At 39.3% G+C, this 27,030-nt stretch overlaps 1 protein-coding gene across 3 annotated transcripts in view; it reads left to right on the top strand.

The window, feature by feature from the left end:
• brinp1 (BMP/retinoic acid inducible neural specific 1) overlaps positions 1 to 11,208 on the top strand; it is a 379,558-nt gene extending 368,350 nt beyond the window's left edge. For all 3 annotated transcript variants that reach the window (XM_043719925.2, XM_043719928.2, XM_087998528.1), the window contains exon 8: positions 6,608 to 11,208. In XM_043719925.2, the coding sequence (XP_043575860.1) occupies positions 6,608 to 7,748 (1,141 nt within the window). In that variant the 3' untranslated portion in view covers positions 7,749 to 11,208. The remainder of the gene's footprint in view (positions 1 to 6,607) is intronic.
• The last annotated feature ends 15,822 nt before the right edge of the window (positions 11,209 to 27,030 follow it).

Genomic DNA, 27,030 nt, shown 5'->3' with positions numbered 1-27,030 from the left:
GCTGATCTGTTATCTATGAAGAACCAGGGTCGACTTTTACATGAGATATGTGGAAAATTCCAGGCTATTTGGCCAAAAATGGGAGGCGACCTTTACATGAGGTCAACTATTACTCAACTATATACGGTGGTTGGATAATTTTGTTCCGGACCTTTAAAGAAGAGATGTTCATAAATACATCCATGTGGGTTACCAGGACTAAATATGCATGAATGGAAAGAAAAGTCATCGTTATAGTTCTCTAGCTGCTATGAGATAGATAAGGAATGCAATGGGACCAGGTGAATGCCACTATCAACTAGCTGGATAAAAGTGGTGGAAGATGGTGAAATAAACTGTGACAGCAGCTGCAGGCAGAGCAAGAGAAAATGGAGAGATAGTTTGTAAGAATTACATAGGATGTCATTTGTGACTTTGATGAGAGCTGTTCTGGTACAGTGACAGAGAGGGATACCTGTTTGAAGCAATTCAAACAAGAAGTTCCAGGAAAGATAGGACTGAGTTTGGGAAGCCACAACACATTTAAGAACATTGGAAGGGCAGTCTGGATTGGATAAGGGTTATAGCTTGTAACTACGGAGAGGTCAGGTATACGTTTTTGGGAAGAGAAGAATGTTGACAGCAGATTTTAAAGGACAGATTTGAGGCAGAAGAACAGTTTACATCATCAGCTAATATGGAAAGCAAGAATTGGTTGTCAGCAGTTTAATGCAATTCGAATCTAGAAAGCAGGCGATTAATCTCATGGGCAAATTGAGCTTGGAAACAACTTGATGGATGTTTGGTTACAAACTAGAGAAGGAAACAATAGAATAAAGCAAAGCTAGTAAAACTTCATTTAAAATCACAAAGAAGTGTTGCTGCAGTTGAATAATCTCATTTCATCTGATTCTTGGAAGCTAATGCTATTAAAGTGAAAAGGGAGATTTGTTTTCCAGTCATTAAAATAGTCTATTAAAAAGTGGCAGTGCTAAGAGATGAAAGACATAAGAAATAGTCCAAACTGTACTTGGACTTTCTGTAGATATTGTAGAGCAAACAAAAAACGTTGATATTTATATTTAGTCCTCAAGGATGAAAGAACAATTCGAGTTATTTGCAATGTTTCCATTTTTAAAAAAATTGCTAAATTATTTAGTATGGAGAGAAGATTCTGTGGACAGAAAACCAAGAGTAGGAAGTGTTTATATTTCAGAGTAGAAGAATCTACATAGTGGAGTTCTGTTAGGATCTGTACTTGGACCAAGTCATTTGTAACCTACAGTAGCATTGATGAGGGATTTGTGTTTAATATATTGAAGCTTGCTGGGACAGTAAGCTGTGAGGACGATGCAAAGATGCTGTAAAAACTAAATAAAGTGATTGGACAAGAAAACACCAGTTGGTATGAATGTGAAATTATCCACTTGGTAGCAAAAATGAAAAGAAGTTTTATTTTGAATTGAAAGAATAATAAGTGTTTGTATTCATTTAGATTTGGGGACCTTTGTGGATTAATCATAGAAGGTTAGCATGTAAATTTTCTGATATTTTTTTAAAAGTATGTGCACATGATCAAAAAAGCAGAATATAAAGCAAGATGTGATCAACATCAGTTCTTAGTTTAGGAAGTGCAGTTGTTGCTGAAGATAATAATTGTTGAGTCTATTTGGTAGATCTATCTGATCCAAAAATATGTTTATTGGTTGGAGTCTGCAAATAAATCAAACCTGCTTATAATTTGTCAGTCTCTTAATGCAGGAGCAGATACAGTAAGCAGTTAGGACAGCAACTGGTGTGTTAGCCTTTAGTGCAAATTAAAAGGTTGCAAAGAAATCCTGTTGTAGTTATGCAGAACTGCAGTGGAACTAAACCTGGACAACCGTGAATCTTTGGTCTCCTTATCTAAGGAATGACATTCTTATTTTTGATGGGATGCAACACAGGCAAAGTAATTTAATTGTTGGAATGAAAGGACTATTCTAGGAACAGTGAGTAGATAGAATGGGCTTATATTCCCTGGAATCCAAAGAATGGGAGATGACCTCATTGAAACAAATAAAGTTCTAATGGGATATGACTGGATAGGTAATGAGACAACATTCACCCTGGCTGCAAAGTCTCCAAATAGGGACCATTGACTCTGTATTCAAGGTTGGCTATTTAGGATGGGAAGAGGAGAAATATATTGACTTGAAGAGTTGTACATATTTATTATCTGCAGAATTGAATGTTCAGTCAGTCAGTATACTCATTAGTAAGTTCAGTTTGGTCAGTGACAGAAATAAAAGTTATCGGAATAGAGTGGGAAACATGGAGCAGAACTTCAGATATGATCTTCATGAATGTTGCAACAGTGTGGATGGGCTGAATCATGTACTGCTACTGGTACTAATTATGTTCTTATGTACAGTATATCACACATATCTGTGAAGCATTGCATCCTGTAGTTCACAGTAAGACATTAAATACCTCGCTTTCTATTATTCATATGACAACATTCAGTGCATTTGCTGCATTTGATCAAATAGCAGGAAGATACTTTGGCTGTCAGACACTGCATCCTTTTTCTCAGTCTCCCCTTTGGACATGCAGTGTCTACCAGTCTATCTTCAGTGACATAGCAACAGGAAAAGAGGACGTGCATTCTGATATGATGAGCTGACTACCTGGCAATGAGCCCCTACATTTTACTGGCAATCTTTCTGGGAAAGTTTCAGAACATAGGAAATGTAAGGATTTGTTTGTCTCAAATACAACAAATTTGGACTTTAATAACTGCCTCCTATCTTATTAAGTAGCCTGTTCTAGAGCAGAATGGTTTGACCTGGGCTAAGATAGGAACATGGAACAGAAGTAGGCCATTCAGCCCTGAGCCTGTTCCAACTTTCAATGAGATTGTCACTGATCTGTGGAGTAACTCCATATACCTGCCCTTGGTTCATATCCGTTAATACCTTTGTTTAAAAAAAATCTCAGATTTAAAATTAACAACTGATGCAGCTTCCACTGTCATTTATGGAAGAGAGGTCCAAACATTTACCACCCTTCACACATAGAAGTGCTTCTTAACATCTCTCCTGAACAGGCCAAACCTAATTGTAGTGAGATATCCTTTGGATTACGAATTGAGAGCACACCGTACAATTTACCTGTATCAATAGTTGAAATGTCATTCATTCAGTGCTCCTGGTTATACCTCTCTGTGAAGAAATGTTGAGGAAAACATCTGGGGATGTGATAAAATAATCAGGAGATTAGATGAACACCTATAATGTTAGGAGATCTCAAGGATATCATGGACTGAAAAGGTTTCTTTCTTTTAAAAGACGTCTTCCTTCAGTTGAGAGTTCAGGAACTAGAAAGGTATCATTCCACATTCTAACATTCACTTAAATCATGCCTCAACTGTGCCTCAACTGTATGATTCTGCCCTCCCTCCATAACCCTGATATTGTTAATCTCAGACTCGAAAATGTGTAATTTACCCAGCAGTCATTGCCTTTTGAACAATATTTCCAATGCTTTTTGCTTGATGAAGTGCTTATTGATATCCCTGTTGTGGATTCTCTTACCGGAGGAAATAATTTCTCATCATTTGCCTTCTTGAATTCCTTTGTCACATTAAAAACCTCAATTAGGTCACCCTCAATTTTCTAAACTCCAGAGTCCACTCTCTCAGTCTGTGCTCAATTACTCAAAGTGTCTGTGTGCATGAACATCAAGAAAGTGCACAATCACCTTGTGAAAGCCCTGCAAACTGTTATACTCATTTGTTGAGGCATGTACAAGTTAATAGCCATTCTGGAGAGATACCGGAGGCTCACTACTAATTATGAAGCTTCTGAAACTCCAGTCTGGAGTCAGGAGGGAGGGAACAAAATTAGCTATGGATGAGGGAAGAAATTAGAAGAAATTGGACTGGAGGGAAATAATTTAAGTAAGACAACTTTATTAAAAAAAATGCAAGCATGTGTAATCAAAATCACATTAGCAGCTTTACGGAGCTACGTGTTTGAGTAATCCAGTTTGAAAATGAGCTGGACTGGTGGAAAAAATGACTAACTGTTCTTTTGCTAACTTTTTATCTGCTGTCATCATGGTCTCATCCCACTGAAGAATAAACACAGTTCAGGAAATTTAAAAAAATTAAAAAGACGAAAAAGAATTGAACACATTTCAGAAATTCAGGACCTTTGGGGTCATTCACTACAAGTGATACAGTCAACTGTAAGAATATGAGGAATTGGCATTTGGTCCTTCAAATCTGCTTTGTAGTTCTGTATAAGGTTGGCTGATCTTTTCGGAACATGGTTACCGTTCCCACTGTGATAGATTGAGTTTGGCCAGAAATGGCTAGCACTTATTTGGAAGCAGGTAGTTCAAGCCATGAGAATTTCTAACTGATTAATAATTCGGACATAGAACAGTTTGTGGATTAATGCTACGAACTTGCTATGAGAACCGAGCAATTGGAAATCAAAATACTGCAGATGCTGGAAATCTGAAACAAAGGCAAAAAAAGTGAAAAATCTCAGTAGTTCAGGTGGCAATTATACAAAGAAACAAGATGACCTGAAATTGTAACCACTGGCCTGCAGAGCTTTACTCAATTTTTGGCAACAGGCCATATACCCACCTTATTCAACGCTTTGACTGATAAAATTCCATTAAGCACGGTTTTAAAATGTTCAATTCATCCAGTCTGAAGGGCTTTTTTTGAAGCAAAGAATTCCTGAATTCCACAAACCCTTTGCATGATGAAAAATGTTCTGATATCAACTCCTGAAGAGTATGTTACTACTTTCTTCTAGATTCCCCCACTAGAGGAAATATCAGTTGTTTAATCATCTTCAACATCTCAAATATGTCGTCCTTTAATATTTGAGGGAATAGTGAGTATAACGTTTCAGCAGAATTTAAGCCTTGTAGTCCTACTTTCATTCCAGTGAGTCTACACTGTTCACCTTCAAGGATAGTGTACCATTCCTGAGAATGTGTGCCTAGAACTGGACACAATATTCCCAATGCAGCCTAAACTCACAATGATGGCAATGTGAGGGTAAAGCTGTGTCCTAATGAGTGAGCAGGGTTGAGTTGTAGAAGGTAAATGATATCTTTTCTTCAGAGTGTGACATATGTAGAGTAGTTTCAACTGCTCATGGCATATTACTGTCAATTAATTTAATCCATCTTGCATGTAGCGAGTGGTTTCTTTGCCTTTAGATGTACATGCCCAATATGTGTGTGTGTGTATATATATGTTGTGATGATGCTGTGGCTTTAAGAAGTATGTCTTGTCCTGATTTCTTTTAAAGAGAGATTGGGGGACAGGTGGCAAACAGTCTGTGAGAAGTTAAACAACTTGTGAGGGCTGGGGTTCTTTTTAAAGTTGAAACAATAGAAGCAGCCTGAGTGAGTGTGGTCATCGATCCAGAACTTTTAGTTAGCTTTCAGCAATTGCTGTTGTAGGCTTGAAGAAGCAGAAACTATTATTTCCCTCTCTTGATTACGGCCAAAACTGGGAGTTATCTTCGTCGGCTGCTAGATTATATGTGAGACACAATCTGCTTTTCTGAATTTGCCTTTTTGCTACAGGGTATATTTATGGGATGTTACTGTATTTGAACAATTAATTAGTTATAGTTACTGTATCTATTATTCTGTTAAGTTTTCTAATAGAGTTAAGTTATTCCAAGTTCTTCCCTTTGTTGTATTTTAACTGTAGTGTTTGAATAAATTATGTTTTGCTTAAAGTCAAGCAGTTTGACCAATTGAATTACATCTGGAACACAGCACTTCACATTTGCCTTTTAGATAAGAAAAAGTTTAGGTCTAGGCCACCTTCAAATATTTTGAGGATGTCTGGGCTGGTCCATGTCAAGTATATGTGAACAATCCCAGCTTGAGATAGGAGACAGTGGGAAACAACAACTGCTCCTGTTTTCACCTCAAAGAGGAAAAGACAAAGGGTCAGTGAGTCAGGTGGGGACTCTCGGAGGTTAACCCCTGAATTGTCAATGTGCCCTTTCTCCATGATGTGCTGAAACACCTGCTTTGTAAATATTCAATATTTTACATTGTTAAGATTTCAACATTTCTTCTTTTTGTAAATTGTCCCATCCAGATTGTTGTCTATCACCCATCTCACTCAGAAACCATCAGTAGTCCTTGTGGGTGTTCTAGGATTTTGAAATAATTGGAAGAATAGAGATGTATATCAGAAATTGCTGGATGATTTCAGCAAGTCTGGCAGCATCAGTAGAGAGAAAGCTTTTTGAGTAGAGTGACCCTTCTACTGAACACAGGTCACTGGATCTGAAACGTTAGCTCTGCTTTTGATTTGATTTCATTTATTTTTGCCACATGAATCTAAGTACACAGATGCTGAGTTTTTCCAGCAACCTCTGCTTTGCTTAAGATCTCCAGCATCTACAGTTCGGTTTTATTTTAGAGATGCATCTCACACCAGGATAATATGTGCCTCAAAAGTGATGCTGTTCCCTTTATTATGTTGCCCTTTGTTATTTCATTAATGTGGAGGTTTAAATTTGGGAAGAACTGTTAACTTTCTACTTCCTTGCAGTGCAATTTGATTGATCTGACTCTGTGTGTGCTTTGTTTGCAGGTCGGTCCATCAGTGGCTGAACCGAGTCCAGTCATTCCTGTACTGCAGCGAGAACGGGTACTGGGGCACCTTCCTTGAGAGTCAGAAGAGCTGCGTGTGCCACACAGTGGCCAACATGTGCCAGCGGCCCATCCCCTGCAACATCGGCAGCAACAGCAGCTGCGCCATGTGCAGCCTGGCCAACATCTCCTTGTGCGGCTCCTGCAACCGAGGCTTCAAGCTGTACCGGGGCCGCTGCGAGCCCCAGAACGTGGACTCGGAACGCAGCGAGCAGTTCGTCAGCTTCGAGACTGAGCTGGACTTCCACGACCTGGAGCTGAATTACCTCCTGGCGAAGAAGGACTCCAGGCTGTCCATCCAGACCATGTTCATCAGCAATGAAATCCGCCTGGACACCTTTTTCGACCCCCGATGGCGGAAGCGGATGTCGCTGACCCTCAAGAGCAACAAGAACCGGGTGGACTTTATCCACATGGTGGTAGGCCTCTCCATGAAGATCTGCCAGATGAGGAACAGCAGCCTCGAGCCGGTGTTTTTTGTTTACATTAACCCCTTCAGCGGCAGTCACTCCGAGGGCTGGAGCACGCCCATTGGCGAGCACGGCTACCCAAGCTGGGAGAAGACGAGACTGCACGACTCGCCCTGCTACAACTGGACCCTGCTGCTGGGCAACAGGTGGAAGACGGTCTTCGAGACCGTGCACGTCTACCTGCGCAGCCGTTCCAAGCTGCCAGCCTCCCTACGCAACGTGACGGCCCAGGGCCCCGTGGACCTCTCGGACCCCAGCAAGCGGCAGATCTACATCAAGATCTCGGACGTGCAAGTGTACGGCTACAGCCTGCGTTTCAACACTGACCTGCTGCGCAGCGCGGTCCAACAGGTCAACCAGTCGTATGCGCAGGGCACGCAGTTCCACTCCTCCTCCTCGGTCATGCTGCTGCTGCTGGACATCCGGGAGCGTATCAACCGGCTGGCACCCCCGGTGGCCGCGGGCAAAGCGCCCCTAGACCTCTTCTCCTGTATGCTGAAGCACCGTCTCAAGCTCAATAGCAGTGAGGTCATGCGTGTCAACCATGCCCTGGACATGTACAACTCTGAAATTCTAAAACAGGCAGATCTGCTGACGACAAAACTTTGTTGACTTTTTCCACACTACCCCCCACCCCGCCACACACAAGGGATTTGTTGAGATGTACAGTTGCAAAAAAAAGCAAAGCAACACACACATAAGACACACACGCACAACACACACACATGCATGCACATACACACAATCACGGACACACATGCATATACACACACACACACACACACATATATTCACAGACACACACGCACCACACTCACAGACACATCACAGACACACCACACGTACACCCCACAGAGCGGTTTCTTTACCAAACACGGGGAATCCGCAAGGTCTCTCAGCAAATCGATTTGTCCAAGCATGTTTTATTATCTCTTCAGATAAGGACATCTTTTTAGTTCCACTTTAAGCCAACAAAAATGGGGGAGGCCTTTCAGGACCTGGGGAAGCGGTCAGGAATACTCGTTGTGAACTACTGCCATTCCAATATATTGTTAACATTCTTATGATTTCCACAGGTGCACATGCTAGCTGGTACCTAGCGTGAATTTGTACAGAAAATTTAACAGAGAAGAAAAACAATATGTTCCACTTAGGCAAGTGGAATATAAATAAGGCATTTACAACAAAAAGATAAGGTTTAAGGGATATTGAAATGTTAAGTATGAGCACACGTGGAGCTATATGTTGGGAAAATAGCAGGTTTCTGATCTGGTGGGGGTGTGGTGGTTGTGTGGGCAGAATTAAGGTGGATTTCATTAAGCCTATTGGTCATGTCCCACAGCACAGTATGGCCTTTATGGCAACATCTAGTCCTAGGGGTGCCACAACATACCACCTAATATCTATCACACCAATCTCACAGCATGCGGTTGGACAATTGTCCTCTTGAGAGGCGGTCTGCAAGTATCTAATTAAATGCTGACCACAAATTCAGATTTGAATGGATCCCCAGTAGGTTTTACACATTGATGACCACAGTGGGTTCAATATTGCAGCCAGAGAGCAGTGCAGTGAAAGTTACCCTTTCCAACATGCATTTAGGTCACAAATCAGACTCTGTCTCCAATGGTACAGCCTCAGCATTGGTTAATAATCAAACAGTCGGCACTTCAGCAGAAACCTAATTGGGAAAAACTTAAGGGGGCCACAGGGTCAGCTGGTAAATTGAGAAATAAAATTTCATAATTTGACAATGTTTACCCCTCACTGTTTGATTAATGATTCACAGATGTTTAACGGCTGTCCGCTGACTTAATAATTCAACACGAACATCTTTCTCTTCATCATCAGTATAAAACACTGGGAACGAGAGGATGGTGTTTTATTTATTCTCAGTAAAAAAGAGAAAATGCTAAAAATCCAGACTGTACCAGGCAGCATCAGAAAGAAAAGAACATCCAGTCATTGTGTGGGAGATTCTTCCTCATGTCATGATATACTTAATATGACTCTGTCAAATGTTGACTGACTCGTGCACTTCCATTGTTTTCTTCATATTTTTGGCTTCAGATTTCCGTTATTTTTCTTTAGGCAATTATTTTATATGTAGCATTTTTGTTTTTCTTTCATGATTCCTGTTTCTGTGCAAGGGAACCTTATTTTGGCTACAGTTTGTTCAAATTCTTCCCATTAGTGCCATTCTGTGGTGAGAGATCCTCCTATTTCATTTTTTTCCCCTTTCTGATATTGCCTTGATGTTGGAACTTTTGGAGATAATAAACTTTATCACATGTACATAGTCAGACTCTCATGTCCAGGCAGGTTTGGAGCAGAGAAATGTGAGTGGTCAGAGTGAAGTAGTCAAATAATTTCCTCACACAACATTGCCCCTCTCACTGAATATCAAATGCTTTCAGAAATTGGAATTGTGAGGAATTGCATTTGAGGTGTTTCTATGACTCTAGAGCCTGTAGCACATCAGATAATGAATCCATATTTTGTCGTCCATATTCATGGGTTTTACATGACAAAATAATTAATCACAATTGATTACATACAACACTGACCCTCCCTTCAGTTTAGTTTATATGCTTTGGTCAGCCCACATTGATTTTGAGAGTCTCCGAAATTTAAAAGCAAGCAGCCAGCAGTTGTGACTCGAATACTCTGGTTCTGGCTCCCATTTCAATTCTCATTATTAGCTGACATTGCATTTCATAATTCTGCCAATCCTTTGCACTTGTTAAATGCAAAAGCTCCTTGTGTGCAGGTTGTGACAGATCCTTTTATCATGTTCTTTGAGAAATTCAAGAAAAGTAAAAGTTGAGCATTGACTTATCTAATACTCATTCCCATTCCCTTCAGATGAAAGTGTCCTTACTCTAGATTTCAGTGTTTCCTGCCCTTCCTGCATTCACACAATAATAGCTACAGTTTCGACAACTGTAGCTTTCCTCAGATGATAAGAGGGAAAGGCTGTGTGCCAGGTTCAAACACAAATTAGGGTATTATAGCTCACTGGGTTTAGAAGGAGGAAATGGTTCCCAATCACCATCCATTCCAATCATCGGATTTGTATGTTGTTCACAAGGTTGGGGAAGTCATGTAGTCAAACAGCACAGAAACAGACCTTTTGTTCCAACTTGTCCACGGTAACCATGTTCCCAGACTAAACTATTGTCCCACTTGCCTGTGTTTGGCCCATATCCCTCGAAACCTTTGCTATACATGTATTGATCCAAATTGCTTTTAAATGTTATAACTGTACATCCACCACTTTCTCTGGCAAAGCATTCCACAAACGATTCACTATATAAAAAAGGTTGCCTCTTTTTCAAATCTTTCTCCTCTCATCTTAAAAATGTGCCACCTAGTTTTGAACACCCCACCCCAGAGAAAAGACCATTGCTTTTCATCTTATCTATGCCCCTCATGCTTTTATAAACCTCTGTAAGGTCACCTCCTCAACCTCCTAAGCTCCAGTGAAAGAAGTCCCAGCCTATTTTTATAACTCAAACTCTCCATTCCCAGCAACATCCTGGTTAATCTTTCCCGAACCTTCTCCAATTTGATAGTGTCTTTCGTATAACAGGGCGACTAGAACTACATGCAGTACTCCAGAAGAAGCCTCATCAATATGACCTCCCAATTCCTATAGACAAAGTTATTAGCTTTGATGAACAATTTTCTTTCCCTGATTTCCGATCTCTCCTCAAGTTGGAAAACTTGACCTTTGTCAGAGTGTTGCAGAGGGTTATAGAATTCTATCACGCTCTCCTCACCCTGCCATATAACTTCCTGATGTGACTCAGTAACTTTGGTCACGTAAATAATGCTAAGATCTGCCTGCGTTGGTACCTTTTTCATTCGTTTATGCTTAGTGGTGATTGGTGATTGGACATTGATGATTAATAAGAACAAATGAGTTAACAGACATAAATAGTGCACATATATAAACACCATGAACCTGATGTTTTATCTGTCATTGTGTGAATCACACTTAACTGTGGTGTGGAGGTGCCGGTGTTAGACTGGGGTGGACAAAGTTAAAAATCACACAACACCAGGTTATAGTCCAACAAGTTTATTTGGAAGTACAAGCTTTCGGAGCGCTGCTCCTTCATCAGGTAGCTGCCTGATGAAACAGCAGCCCTCTGAAAGCTTGTACTTCCAAATAAACCTGTTGGACTATAACCTGGTGTTGTGTGATTTTAAACTTTGTCTATATTGAACTAAAGTGACTTCATTTGGTCTAAGTGGAGAAGTACACTTCATGATTTAACCAGAAATGAGATGGAAGGAGGAGAATCACAAGATGAAGTTTCATTCTACATTTTGTCAAAAGAAACTTTATCCATTTTTCCACCTATTCCTTCAGGGAGATTGTTTTCCTGAGCACTGAGATTTCAAATTCTGAACTTGAAGATCCTTTAGACCCATGTCTGTTCTATGGGAAGTTGAGGAATTCTTCCTGAAGTCACTGTTGAGAATTATGTTTGTAATTTGATCATCTTCCGCTGGTTACTCTGAGCAGAGTGTGTAAACATTTATAATTTGAAATTGCTTCAATATGAATATTCATTTTTTGAGAGCTGCTCAACATAAACATGAACAACGTGAGAGCCAGCTTTGGAGGTGCAGGGGCTTTCCTTTAAGTCTGGTCATGTTGATTATCTCTCGAACAACTTGAAGTTTCCATCTCTAAGACACGGTGACAAAGTATGCATTATATTACAATTTAATTATTTTCTAATTAATCTGACCAACATGTATGTTAGTGCAGTTCGTTCCAAGTATACCTTTGAGTGATCGATTCAGTGTAGCCTTAACAGAAAAATCAGTGCAAAGTGGCACATTTACAGTATATTATTTGAACTTACGTATGGACCATAGGCACTTGATAGTATAGAATTTGAATATTACTGAAAGGAGATAATATTGCCAAAACCTGCTGTCTTGCATTCATCAGGGCAAATGTGAGAATGCCAAATTTCAAATGAATGCAACAGTTTATACTATGGAAGTAAAGGGTGCTGATTACTTAGCAAGTTGACTCTGATATTCTTTAGTCAGTCATGGTATGTGGACATTGCTAGAAAGGCCAGCATTTATTTTTTTCCCCGTAATTGTCATTGAATTGAATAGAGCTGAAAAATGTGTTGCTGGAAAAGCGCAGCAGGTCAGGCAGCATCCAAGGAGCAGGAGAATCGACGTTTCGGGCATAAGCCCTTCTTCAGGAATCCTGAAGAAGGGCTTATGCCCGAAACGTCGATTCTCCTGCTCTTTGGATGCTGCCTGACCTGCTGCGCTTTTCCAGCAACACATTTTTCAGCTCTGATCTCCAGCATCTGCAGTCCTCACTTTCTCCTAATTGAATTGAATAGCTTGCTTGGCCAATTTTAGAGGGCATTTAAGAGCCACATAAATTACAGTGGATTTGGAGTCACATCTCAGCCAAACTGTGTAAGATTTCCTTCCAAAAGGACATTTGTGAACCAAATGAACAAACAAACTGATGAAAACTCCGTGTAGGAACAAATTAGTACAGATGCTGAGATCTGTACTGAAAACTGAAGAGTTTTCTGAGAAAGAGTCATCTAGGCTCGAAATGTTAGCTTGCTCTCTCTCTCTCCATGGATGCTTTCTGACCCATTGTTATCTCCAGCATTTGTTTTCAGTGAAGAAGACTCAACTTGACTCAAAGCGACAGCTCTGTTACTCTTTCCACTGATGCTACCAGACCTGCTCAGTATTTCCAGCACTTCCTGCTTTTCTTTCAGAATCGTGAATCAAGTTTGGGTACAACTTCTTCATTCACATCACTGTTCAGCAATGGCTCAATTGATAGCATACTTGCCTATGGGTAGGGGTCAGTTGTTCAAATCTCGTTCCAGATACTTAGACATAAAATCTAGACTGATTACCCTAGTGCAGCACTAACGGAGAGTTGCACTGTTATTATTCATTCATTCATGAATTAAACCATCACTGACAAGGCCAGCAATCAATCTTGCAATGGCCTTTTAGATGAAACATTAAACCAAGACCTCCATCGGTCTGGTGAGTTTACCAGTTCTTGAGCCATGTTTTAAAAGAAGAGGAGGAAAGTTATTTCGGCTATTCTGGCTACTGTTAATACTTCAAAGAACATCACTAAAGAAAAGATTATTTAATCATCATCGCAATTCTGTTTGTGAGAGCTTGCTATTTGCAAACTGATCACCACCGTCCCCCCATATCAGTAATTACTCTTGAGAAAATACTTAATTGGCCATAAAGCAATTCAGGATGTCACATAGTAGTGGAAGCGACTATATAAATGCAGTATTTTCTTTCTGCGATTGGAAGTGTTTCTAAGCTGCCGATTTATAGTGGCAAAAATGTTTGCCCTGATTACAGCGAAGGTACGGCATGTATTTGCTACACTGCGGTTCTGCTTCAGTCGATAATAATTTTATGTGATCACTTTTAGTTTTACTAAAAGCAGGCTCTATCCTTGTTAAATTATTGATGGTGTGTCCCCTGCTAATTATGCATGCAAGCAATTGAAGCACTCGACTGGAAGCTAATTATCACTTAAAAACCATACATAATAAAAGGAGTAACAAGATATTGCAGTTAATCACTGCATTATTTGAAATGATATGTGCTGCTTTTATCTAAAATAGTGCTGATAATCAAGGTTTGAAACTGCCAATCTGTAAGAGAAAATTAAACGAGTGTCAAGGGATATTTTGTACACAATTCAAGCTGAGAAGTTTTGGGTGCTTTGTAACTTTTCATTATTAAAGGTTTAATGCTTTATCTGAAGGTATCATCCAACTCCAGAGAAAAGTATATGTATGTCTGATGGTGTCATTCACACCTCCTGATTTTGTGGTGTCACTTCAACTGAAATGCTTCTGGTAACACAGAGATTGGTTACTTTCCAAAGTGTGGCCAATATGAAAACTGTCATCACAATTGAACATCTCTTCCTGTAGAAGTGATGTTCCTTGTTTTGAGATGCTTCTGTTGTCATCCTGTAAACCCTCCCTTTACTCCAGCCTTTGTAACTAAAAGCAAGCGATCTGACTCAACAACTGTTAACACCTGAATATAATAGCTTTGTTGTTCTTGTTGTGGAAGATGGGCTTGAATTTACAAGGCAACAACACTTTCAAGGACTTTAGAGAGGAAAAGGAGTTTAGAAATGGGGTGCTAGCTTGTAAGGATGGAGGGAAACAGGAGTTTAATTAAAGAGAGGTCTCCATACTGTCTCCCTCACAACTGTGAGTTAATTTATAAACTGCTGGACGCATTCTAACCAGCACCAAGTCACTCCTCTGCTTGGAGCCCTATATTGACTCCCAATTAATCAACACCTTGATTTGAAGATTCTCAACCGTTATTTCCAAATCCTTGAATGAACTTGACTCCCCCTCGCACTGATGCTCTTCCAGAATCTCAATCCTCTTGAGACTTCTGTAATTACATCAAGTCAAGTCTCTTCAGCATTCCATATTTATTGTTCCACTGTTGGCCTTCAGATGCCAAGGCTTAATTCTCTGGAATTATCTCTGTAAATCTCTCCACCTCTTTCTCTGTCTTTTCTCACTGATAGTGCTCCTTAACATCTACCTGTTTGACCAAGCCTTTGCTTATCTGACATAATGTCACTCAATGTCATTTACGTTTGTTTGATAATGCTTATTAGATATTTTGCAATGTATCATAGAGTCATAGAGTTGTATAGCATGGAAACAGACTGTTCAGTCCAACTTATCTATGCTGACCAGCTATCTGAAACTAATCTAATCCCATTTGCCAGCATTTGGCCCATGTCCTTCTAAACCCTTCCTATTAATAAATGCATCATTTTAAACATTAAATATGCCACATAAATGGAAGTTGTTTTCTCCTCTGCAATGACTGCTCAGAATCAGACTGGGAGTAGATAGTTTGTTCACAACTTACTCAACCAACATTGCAAATCCTGACGTGACTGTACAAAGAATGCAGTCTGCATTCCATGGTTGTTTGAAATTTCTACACAAAATTCTCTTACTATTATTCTTAAAGGGAAAACAGTACAACTTGCATACTCCAAGGCAACAACCAGTGTTCAAATTTCTCCTGTCATATGAATGGAAATTGTGTCAGTTCCAGCAGGTACCCTTCTCTTTTTGAAATGAGGTTTCTTCTGTCTCTAAGATTTTGCTTGCATTGCTAAATCTCCCATCAGCATAGTCTGAATAGAATTGTGATTCTAAATGATTGTTGAATCTCTTCCTTATAAGAATTAATCTTGTGAACCATTTGAAATGGATTATTCATTGAAAAGTGCAGTTTCTCAAAAGCTAAAGCTGTTCAGCTGAAGCCATTGTGGATGTAGCAGGCCACCTTACTGTCATTGCTGCACAGTGAAAGAAGCACCACATAGAAATTGTCACAGAGATGGTCCAAAGCAGCCAGGAGAAGATTGCTGATGCTTGCCACCTCTGGCTTTCGTTTCAATTTCTCAATAATTGAATTTGTTCTAGAGACAAGTCATCCAGCCCATGTGGCCCTATTGGTGCTTGTTCTGAAAGAGGCTCCTCCCATCCCCTGAGAGCTCATTTATAAACCCATTCTATCCCTTTCTCCCTCATGTTGACCTCGTTTCCTTTTGAATGTATCTATGCCATTCTACCTTGTGGTAATGTATTCCACTGCTCACCGTCTTTAGTTAAAGAACAAGCTTCTGAAATACTGAAGAAGGGTCACTGGACCCGAAATGTTAACACTGCTTTCTATCCATGGACACCAATAGACCTGCTGAGTTTTTCTGGCAATTTTTGTTTTTGTTTCTGAATTCACCATTTGGATTGTTTTGTGACCAAATTATTTTGATGGCCTAAACATAAAGCCTGCTCCCAATGCCATCCTGTCACTTGAACAATGAGGCCACGCAAGGTCTCATCATTATTCAGCAAGTTAATGTTCATTGAATTGAAACATTGAGTGGAGGATCTCTGAGCTTAAAGGAGAGCTTTCCAAAATCACAGGATCTCTCGTCATTTAAATACATTTAAAAAGCCTTCCATGAAACAAAAGCTATATTATGGCTGTTTTCTTTTGTTGTCAAGCTTTCAGCAAAATAATCATCAAAAACAAACTTGACTTTGTAGTTTAACCCTGGACTATGTCTAGACATATAGCAAGAATGCAGCTGTTAATGTCAACATTACAGCAAATTCACTACGAGTACTGCATGTGTTGTGATTTACGGTCAAATTGATAACCTTGAAATTCAAGAGCTACTCATGGCATCCCTCAGGGTTACCAAATGGAAAATTGGCAGAGGCAGGTACTCCCAGCTCAATATCGTGCATTGCTTGTTAAACTGTACATCAGCAAGCTTTGCTGCACTGATTGCTTAACTCTTCATTATCATTTCATGGTTGACCTGCTCAACAGCGTAGGTGATGGTAGATATACAGCCTGTTCTGGAACAGAGAGGATGAGGAATAAGAGGGAGGAAACAGTACAAAATTAAACTAGTGTTTACAACTCATTGACCACACATTAATAAAAATCCTGCTCCATTCAACCTCTGCAATTTAACATAAGCATCCATTCCCCCCCCCCCCCCCCCCGACACTCCCTCCCACCCCAGATTTTCTACTTTACTGTTCATTAAATCTGTAACTGGACAAAAATAATTTGGAGAGAAATAAAAACGTGTCCTGAATAAATCAGTGATTTTTTTTGGATAACAGGATTAAAGAGCTTTCGAATGTCTTGGACCTGGTATATGACATCACTGGATATCATTTAACCTGTTTTGAATACAAACAAAAACTGCCTGTGGATGTTGTCTGTCCGTCAACTTGCCTTTTTAATTCTTATCCTGTGGAGGTGTGACGTGTTTGTATCTTTTAATGTAGCAAACTTGAGACTTTCCACAGTGCTGTTAATATGTGAAAAAAAAGAAAATGGCAACAATTAAGATGTGTATGCTTCAATAAACTGTTTTCTAATAGCTGGCAGTCTGTTACAGTGTACGTACTAAATATATAGAGAGTGACCTCTCATCATGTCACGGCAGTATCAGAAACAGTAAGCACTAAATAAAAGAGAAAGAGTATTTATTAATTCTTTCGCTGATGCGTTGTGTTTATCCAAGAATTTGTTTCATTCAAACTTTAAGAGGCAGATGGCGATTGTTTTAGCTTCCACATAACAATTCACCATTACTACGGTTTACCAAATATATGGTTCAGTTCACATTATAGAGAGACTGCAAGCCATTATATCCCTGGTTTATGGACCACCCAAAGTCCTCAATCGGCTGACTGGCCGCAGATGTAAGCCTTCAGGTATCTGTTGATTTTTAACTTCGGATCTTTCTGGAAGTATTGCAATAGCTTAGTCACAAGTGAATATAAACAATTTTAAGTACTCATCTTAACTCTTTCTACTTCACATTGGTGGATCACTGTGGCTCAGTATTAGTGAGGGCCACACAGTCTTCAACAATTGTCCCCCTTCCCATTTCCATGTTCTCTGAACTGTAACCTCTTGCATCACTTCTGGTGCGTGCATTCAATATTGATGTTACACCACTTTTAGATTTGCTTCCCCTCTGAACCAATAATATTTGACCAATTGGCTACAGATCAGAGATTTTGAGAGTTTTAACCACTTTGGTATATTAGAACAAACAAACTGAAGAATTTGAATGTATATTTCTAACTCAGATTAACACTGCTTGTATTTTGCTCCTTTTTTAAGCACCATACATTCAACTATACTAGTGTTTTGTTGTATTAGGCTATTTTTGGTCTCAATATGTTGCCACAGAATAAAGAACAAAGAAAATTTACAGCCCAGGAACAGGCCCTTTGGCCCTCCAAGCCTGAGCCAATCCAAATCTACTGTCTAAACCTGTCACCCAATTCCCAAGCATCTGTATCCCTCTGCTCCCCACCTACTCGTGCATCTGTCCAGATGCATCTTAAATGAATCTACAATGCCTGCCTCTACCACCTCTGCTGGCAGTTCGTTCCAAACGCCCATCAACCTCTGTGTGAAGTACTTGCCTCATGTTTCCCCCTTAAACTTTTCACCTCTCACCTTGAAAGCGTGACCTCTCATTATTGAATCCTTCACCCTGGGAAAAAGCTTATCTCTATGTATCCTGTCTATAGCCTTCATGATTTTGTAAACCTCAATCAGGTCCCCCCTCAATCTCCTTTTTTCTAATGAAAACAAACTTAACCTACTCAACCTCTCTTCATAGTTAGCACCTTCCATACCAGGCAACATCCTCATAAACCTTCTCTGCACCTTCTCCGAAGCGTCCACATCCTTTGGTAATGTGGCGACCAGAACTGTACACAGTATTCTAAATGTGGCCGAACCAATGTCTTGTACAATTTTAACATGACCTGCCAGCTCTTATACTCAATACATGGTCTGACATAGGCAAGCATACCATATGCCTTCTTGACCCTCTATCCACCTGTGCAGCCACCTTCAGGGTACAATGGGCCTGCTTATCAACTTTTCCCAAGGGTCTTCCTTTTACTGTATAATTCGCTCTAGAATATCATCACAGTCTACTAAGTTAGGGTTAGAATTATTAACTTTTATTTACAAATGTAGCTAACAGTGACAACAGACCCTGACTTTGCTGCAAGAGATAGTCATTGCATCATGTGACACTATATCACTTCCTGAGATATATCATCTCTTGTTTGTATATACATTTACCTCCAAGTTTCCAACTGTACCTGTATATTACCTCTTATTAAATTAAAGCCATAGAAGAGCATTTTTGGAGATCAAAATAGGAATGAGTCATAGAACACAGTCAACTGTTGGCTAAAGAAATTAACGCAAAGCAGACCTCCTAAAAAATTGACTAAAGCAACGTACTTTGTCCATGGCAATATTTAAGTGTCATTTTTATAACACACTTTGCCGCCAATAAGTAAATGATGCTGAAGAACGGGATCTGCTGGGGTCTTCACCTTTCACTTCCCTTGCTTACAGAGAGTATCAGAGAGACTTACGAATTTGGAATGAGAGATGATGTCTTTAATGAAGTATTATTTGCCTCACAGTGCCTGAAAGGATGATGAAAGCAGATCTAATAGAAACATTCAAAGGAGAATTTGATGACTGCTTAAAGGGACAAAACAATTGGATCATAATGACTCCTCTAATTAGTTCAAACTTTAAGATTGAGAACTCATTACATGTTCTTTGCTTTGAATATGTCTGCGTACCTCACCTACACCTGCATAGGTTTCCTGATGTGAAAGACACTCTCAGGACCAGCCCTGGAGTTCACCTTTCCAGAAAACACTTCAATGTCCCATGCAGGATCAAGGATTCCATTAACTTTCAGAGTCAATGAACATGTACCAACACAAGTCATGAAGACATGAAACAAAGAGGCGAGTCTAAACAAAATAATCCTTGATAACTGCAACCTTTATGATTTTATCCAAATCAATGGACACTGTCTGAAAGAAAACAGCATCAGCAGGTTAGATACAAGTCTACGTCTGATGGTTATAATAAACACTGACAGTCAAATCATCCTGTTTGACAAATTCTTACAGTCCCGCTAAAGCATTTCTCTAAATATTAACAGTGTTCAGGTGAAAGGGGTAACTGTCGCTTAAACTGGCTGCAGTTGTCTCTGGGACAGGCCTGGGGCCCATTGAATTCCATCCCAACTGTCCATGCAGCTAATCCTTTTAAGAAAATGAATTCAAACTGCTGAGAACGCACCACTGCTGGTAGGTATCTCACAGGGCCCTGATGCTTTCACAACAATGTGTTTCTATTTTATTTTCTTTGATTGTCCTAATAATATTTGAACTGGAAGTATACAATGAGATATCTTTGTCAACTGTGACCTTTTAAAAGTAGATCCCTTGACTGTGTCATCCTGTTTGCAACTGGAGCCACAGAATAGAATCCAAATACAAACTGTAAATGCAAAATCATGTGGAAAGGAGCAATTCTATGAGCTTTACGTGTGCTTTTGCAGATAATATTTCAGTGTAAAATGCTGTTATTCAAACAACTTGACAAATTGATAAGAGGACTCAAGAAATTAGAACAAAGAAGCATTTGTTTCCAAGCATACACAAGGAGAGACTGTCTTATAATCATGAAATATAAAACCGACTCTGCTGGGTTACAATCACCTCCAAACTTTAAACAAGACATTATAACATACATATTACATTGTCACCCTCTTTACAACAGTTTTCGTAGGCATCGCCATTATTAAACATGAGCTATTTTACAGATAGTACAGCTCCTACACTCTTGCCTTTGCACATCTATGTTTCTCATCTGCTTTTATAATATGACTGAAAATTTAACCCTTAATCAACTGAAACCTAAGTCAACCCCTTTTGATACCATGATGAACATGCTGTCTTAGAACTATATCTCAGTGCAACACTGAAAAAAATTCAATGGATAAAATTTTGAACAAGCTAACAAATGGGCAGAAGGTGTCAGAGACATTAAGCCTTCAGGGTAGGAGAGGATGTTTAAAAGATAACTCTCTTCTCCATTTTTGAAAATGAAAGACAATGCATCTACAAGGCACATGAATTAATTTAAAACTTGCATTGATTTTCAATAAACTAATCTAACAAAAATCTTCTTCAAAAGATTCAGAATATCCAATTAAACAATTGGAATTTCAGTTGAAATGTTTGATAGCTTATTTTCAATTTAATGAATTAGCTTTTGAAGAAAACTATATTGATTTTGAACAGTAGGATGACTATATTTCATGTTGACCAATTGTCTAGATATAAAATGACACCTCATGAGGTGTTTTACAAAACTTGCTCTCGATAGTTGCTTCTCATTTTGATGGTTGTGGTGGTTTGCAAAAGAACATCAATTTTTCTAATCTAAAATCAATATTTGGTCTCTGGGTGATTTTTCCTCTACACAAATCAGTGCCTATGTAGATATTGCTAGGCTTTTGATACAGACTGAACAGTCTAGCTTTGGAAGGAAGGGAGAGCTCTGAAAGGTTTTAGCATGAGACTGAATGTCAACTTTGTAATATTTAAGGCTTATCTATTTCCAGTTTATTTTTCCCTGAGTAAAATTATGTTAGGGCATTGTTTGTCAAAGATTTCAATTATTACACACAAATAGCAAGAAAACAATGCAAAGTGAAGTTACAGTGATTGCCTGCTGTGTTCCAGGCTAACAGTAATCTAATTTCTCTGGAAAGACGGTGCACTGACCATGACAAGATGATTGCCATGCAATTCCTCCACTGCACTGAATAAGTAACCTGCCCCAAAAGACTTTGACAATGGCACAGTTTCTTGGGATGGTAATAGGTACAGGATACAAGTCTCAAGTAGCTAATTTCATAAAAGGGTTGCCTACCACTTGATTGATGGTTTGGTACAATCTCATACTATTACTGACATTGACACAGTATGAAAAATCTTTACCCCATCATTTTTTGCCCAATGTTTTAGAGTTCTTATTTGTTTTGCAATGGCCTGTATTTTAAAAATGGCATTTTACAATGTGTTTCTCTGTATTCATGAAATAAATTCACAACAAAGAAAGGGTCGATCCAGACCCTCTTAACACTATTGGTTCATTGATCAAAATTCCATGCTGGTCAATTATCTTGCTTTAACCTTTCACCTTTCTGTGTTTGATATGTATAATCCAACAAATACCCAAACAATTTCATGCATCTATTTTTCATGTAATGCCATTAATAGAAAGGCTTGCATGTGTTGACGAAGATAAGGGCAAGGTCTTCTAACCCAAATGCTGTTTTGCAGCCCTGCACCATTACAATCTCCTTTTTGTCTGGCTTTCAAAAAACATTGAGAGCTTGTCAGGATATTGTCACCATTGGTGCTTATAGTATCTTACCCAGCCAGCTGTTCTTCAAGCCTAAATCTCAAAAGTAAGTGTGAACATTGTAATGTAATAATGGTTGGCATTCCATCTGAATCTAATTCCATTCCTCACGTTCCCATAGAATAGCAGCAAGTACCACTAGGTGTTATTGTTGCAGGACCTCCAATGTTACATGGTTTGTCCTTCACCCAGCCCTTAACTGTGATGGAAGTAAATCTAATACTTCAATTACCATCTTGAATGTGATCAGTTTGAGTATTGTGTGATTTAAGTGTATTGAAAACAAGTTTTGGTTGAAAGGAGAAATAGACAGATTGAAGTTTGTTCATTAATGTACAATTGTGACCATCCAATCAGGCTGGGAGTCCAAAAGCCAAATTAGCACATTCGGAGAGGTATGTGAGAAAAGCAACAGAAGCAAATGCTGAATAATGATTTCCTCAGTAGACAGTACTCAGCAAAATATGTCATTAATGGAGTTTAGCCAATGCTGTGTACATTTTAAAATTGTGGCTGTGTTACCTGATTGAAACGTTCTGACTGGAAGCCAAATACAACCCCATCAGAAGAGAAGAAATAATGTGTAAGGCACCACAAAATCATTTTTGTGCACTCCCTAATGATTAGCATTAGTTATTAGTGGCTGATAGCAAGTTGGTTGCCTGCCATTTCAGTGGGAGAAAAGGTATTATAACAGAGGAGGCTATGCACATTTATTTTCATGCTTTAAGAGAACCCAATTGTAATTTTAGAAACTATGAAAAAGATTGATTGAGCAACTGATAAACAGGGAAAATTACAATTTTTAGAAAATTAATTTCTGAGCATCCTGGCAAGGTTCACCATTTATTGCCCATCTTAAGCTGATGTGGAGCCACTTCCTTGAATCACTGCAGTCTTTGTAGTGCATGGGGACCCACAGTGCCCTGAGGGATAGTACAACAATAATGCTCAGTTTTGTTTTACTTTTTCCAAGTAAGAATAGTACATGAAATGAGAGGGGTACTTGAAAGTTGTGCAGTTCCTATTCACCATTGCCCTCTTTCTTCTAGGCGCTAGAGGCATTGAGTTTGAATGTGTGGTCAAAAAGGCTTTGGTGCGTGATTGCAATGCATCTTGTTTGATGTAATATTCCAGAAAAACTTGAATTAAACATTAGTCTTATAGAATCTGCCCCTAAATAGGCCATGAAGGAATTCATAGAGAAAGAATGAGTCAATTGCATGTGGTTTGAGCCTAGGAATTCCTTTAGTTAAATTAGTGTTTAAAAAGTAAGTGAGGTTGAAGTTATCCAAAAAAGGGTGAAACTCACTGAAATAACTAACATTTTCTTTTCCAGAAGAGAAGATTTGTTCTATAAAGACTACCACAGTAACATAACTGAGGTGCAGCAGTCTTTTTATCATCTGTATCTGGACTGAACTATGATTTTATTTGCACTGAATGTGTTTTAGCCCACTAATGAATTCTATGCTTTTATGCATTGCTTCCTCAGACCAAATGCATCATACTGAGATATAACACATAATAACACACTTAATAAACTTGCAATCTCAGGTTCTTTCAATAATGAAATAACAATCCCCAAAATGGGAAATCAAATCCTGCAAAAACCCTGTATTGTTTTCTTCTTGCGACCTAATGGGGGCTAACTCAAGTACTACATTTCTTTAATTTCAATACTGAAATAATCCTGTTTTTCATGCATGTTATTCAAAAGGATTTGGGAGGGGGCTCAATAGGAATTGTGGGTTAGGCCTTCGTTGATCAAATGTTTTATTTGCCTGTAAGGTGAGATGAAATTAACTGGTCAATCAAAACGATGCAGTAATTCAGTAAAGTGGAAGAATAGATTATATGCTAGGTAGGAACAGGGAGATAAACATCTGCCAAAGGACAGAGAAAACAATAGTGCCTTGATGCCTCGAACAAGTATTTGGGTGTCAAGGTCACTATGTTTCCAATGTTTGCTGTTGGAAGCCAAGGTTTTGAAAGTTTGATATGTGAGATTGGGGGTGGAGCAAATGGTTCAACGATAGCCTTTGTAATTGGTCCATAGCTAGGTAAAGTGCACTTTACTCTCTAAAGAAATTACAACAATGGATACCCGAACACACAGATTCCTTGAGATTTTATGTATTCACTTGAAACCTGAAGCAGACCAAGAAGTACGTACGTGAGATTAATACTTCTACCCAGAGTATTATAGTAATTCTGCTGCACTTAGATACTGTTGCTCATACATTAGCATATGTTGAGTCTTACTTGAACTGAGTAAAATATAATCACTGTCACCAATAAGGGTTATTATATTGAATAATTTTGGAACTTCAGAATAAGAGGTGAAAGGGTTAATTGACTACTAGTGCATCAATGCACTGGACTGGAAATTTATGGAATTGAAATTGAAATGACTACCTCATTTTTTACTTATGACTTAGTTGTACCTTCCTCTGGAAGCATTGTTTCCATGTTGATGTATGGATCATAAGCATTGGTACCTCAGCTGAATGATTGCGGTCTCTGTATCAGCCTTGACCATGAATGTCGCAAAGCTATATTTCCTCGGAGTATCACAGCTAAAGTTGATCCTGTCCTCACTCAATGACTGGAGAGCAGCCAGAACTGGAACACCAGACTGATTTTCCCATCACTGACCTCAGAACACTGAGGCCATTTGTAGCCTCCCGATGATAAAAGACTAGGTATCTTGAATGAGAAATTTGCTGGCCGCGTGATGACTGGGTGGTATGAGCCAAATGCACTACGGGGCAGAGCTAGAATGCCTTAATTTTTGAAAAAGAACATGCAGCCAAAATTCTCCTGATTATCCAGCCTAACTGATAGAAACCATAAGTTATGTAAAATAAAAGTGGTCAATTTGAAGAAAGCACAGAGAATTTAAATCTGTATTTTCTTTGCTTTTTTCTTACACCTGATTGTTATGATTAGATTAGATTACTTACAGTGTGGAAACAGGCCCTTCGGCCCAACAAGTCCACACCGCCCCGCTGAAGCCCAACCCACCCAGACCCCTGCATTTACCCCTTACCTAACACTACGGGCAATTTAGCATGGCCAATTCACCTGACCTGCACATCTTTGGACTGTGGGAGGAAACCGGAGCACCCGGAGGAAACCCACGCAGACATGGGAAGAACATGCAAACTCCACGCAGTCAGTCTCCTGAGGCGGGAATTGAACCCGGGTCTCTGGCGCTGTGAGGCAGCAGTGCTAACCACTGTGCCACCGTGCCGCCCATATCTATAACAGGATCAAGTTCTAACATTTTTTGAATCTAATATGGTCAACTAAAAATGTCATGAAAAGGACCATATGTTTCACGTCAACTTTGTTAACTGTGAATGATTCAGCACTATGCCATTGTTAAGTACCTGAGGACCAGTATGAATGTGCGTCATATACACTGAAGAACAACATCACTGAATAGGAACATTTCACAAAGTAAATGTGAAAGAAATTAGATACATTGTGAAATAATATTTAGGAAATTACATTCACTATGCAGTAGCATCAGGACCCAGAATTAAATTCAAGAGATCCAAGACAGAGATAACATTCTTCAACTGAGGAGCCTACTTTCCTGTGATTCACAAAGTCCTTGACTGTGTCCACACCATTTCCTGCATTTTGGCTCTCATTCCTCTCTTCTGGAAATATAATAGGTTTTGCTTAACCTCACCTTCCACCCCCACCTGTCTTCATACTGATTGGATCCTCAGCCATTTCTGTCATCTCCAATGTTATCCCATTATCAATCACATCTTCTTTCCTTTCAGCAATCTGAAGGGACTGTTCCCTCTGTGATTCCCCAGTTCACTCCTCAGTATCCCCAACACATCTTGCCTTTCTTACAGAACCTTTCAACAAAGGGAGAGAGTTGCAACACCTGCCCTTTTAACTTGTCCTTCTTCACTGTCCAAGGTCCCGAACATTTCTTCCAGATTTACATGTACTTTCTTCAATTTAGTGTTTAGTATTCTGTATTTCCTGCTCACAATGTGATCTCTTCCTCCTTGGGTAAACCAAACAAAAATTATGTGCTCAATTTTCTGGTCATCTCTTTTGAATCTGCACTATTTAGGTAAATTAACCCACTCCACCATATGATAAGATCATGGCTGATATGACTGTGGCCTCAAATTCACTTTCTTGCTGGCATGATCCTATGAAATTGTGTTCTCTAAAATCCTGTGAGATGTCTTGGGGAGATTCACTGCCATCAGTTCTTCTGGTGGTATTAGTATTAATTGGGAACACCAAGTGGAGAAGTACCACACAAAATAGGCACATGGTAGGTTAAACCTTGGTAAACAGTAAGGGTTCATTACTTAGTACTTAAGAATGATGTACATGATGTCCAAGATATATGATTGGGCCTTGTGTGAAATCAGACAACTTATAAGTACGCAAGACAGTAACCTATGTGGACTTAGTACTACGATTACTGAAACTGTAACAATAGAACACAGCTCTGAGATGCCCATGTCTCCTCCCGAGATCAGACCTTTAAATTAGAAAAGACAGAATAAACTTATGATGCCAGGTGGGAGTTGACCTACTTAACATCTACCTGCCCACTGAGCTGTTACAGCTCCCCTGTTGCGCTAGAATTTATTTATCTCTGTCTTAAAAAACATTCAGTAGCATTACCTTCACTGCTTTTTTTGAGGAAGAGAATTTGATAATCTCACGACCCTCTGAGTGAGAAAGAAGATCTTGCTTGTTTCCCTTTTAGACAAGAGACCCCAATTTTTTAAATTACGTCCACTAGTTCCAATCTCTTCAACGAGGTGAAACATCCTTTCAGCAATGATCCGGTCAAATTCCCTCAGGATCTTAATCCTGATCTTCCAGTCAATTCTGATGATAACTCTTTATCCTGTGCCCACTTTTGCTGCATGGACCTCACCCTCCTGCACTGTGGCAATGAAGCTCAGTCTAAGCTTGAACAATACCATTCAGTTCGGCA

This window comes from Chiloscyllium plagiosum, unplaced genomic scaffold (assembly GCF_037043375.1).
Source record: "Chiloscyllium plagiosum isolate Xiang-an unplaced genomic scaffold, Cpla_swu_hap1 HiC_scaffold_21, whole genome shotgun sequence".
NCBI classification, from domain to species: Eukaryota; Metazoa; Chordata; class Chondrichthyes; order Orectolobiformes; family Hemiscylliidae; genus Chiloscyllium; species Chiloscyllium plagiosum.
This window is presented reverse-complemented; position numbering and strand designations above follow the sequence as displayed.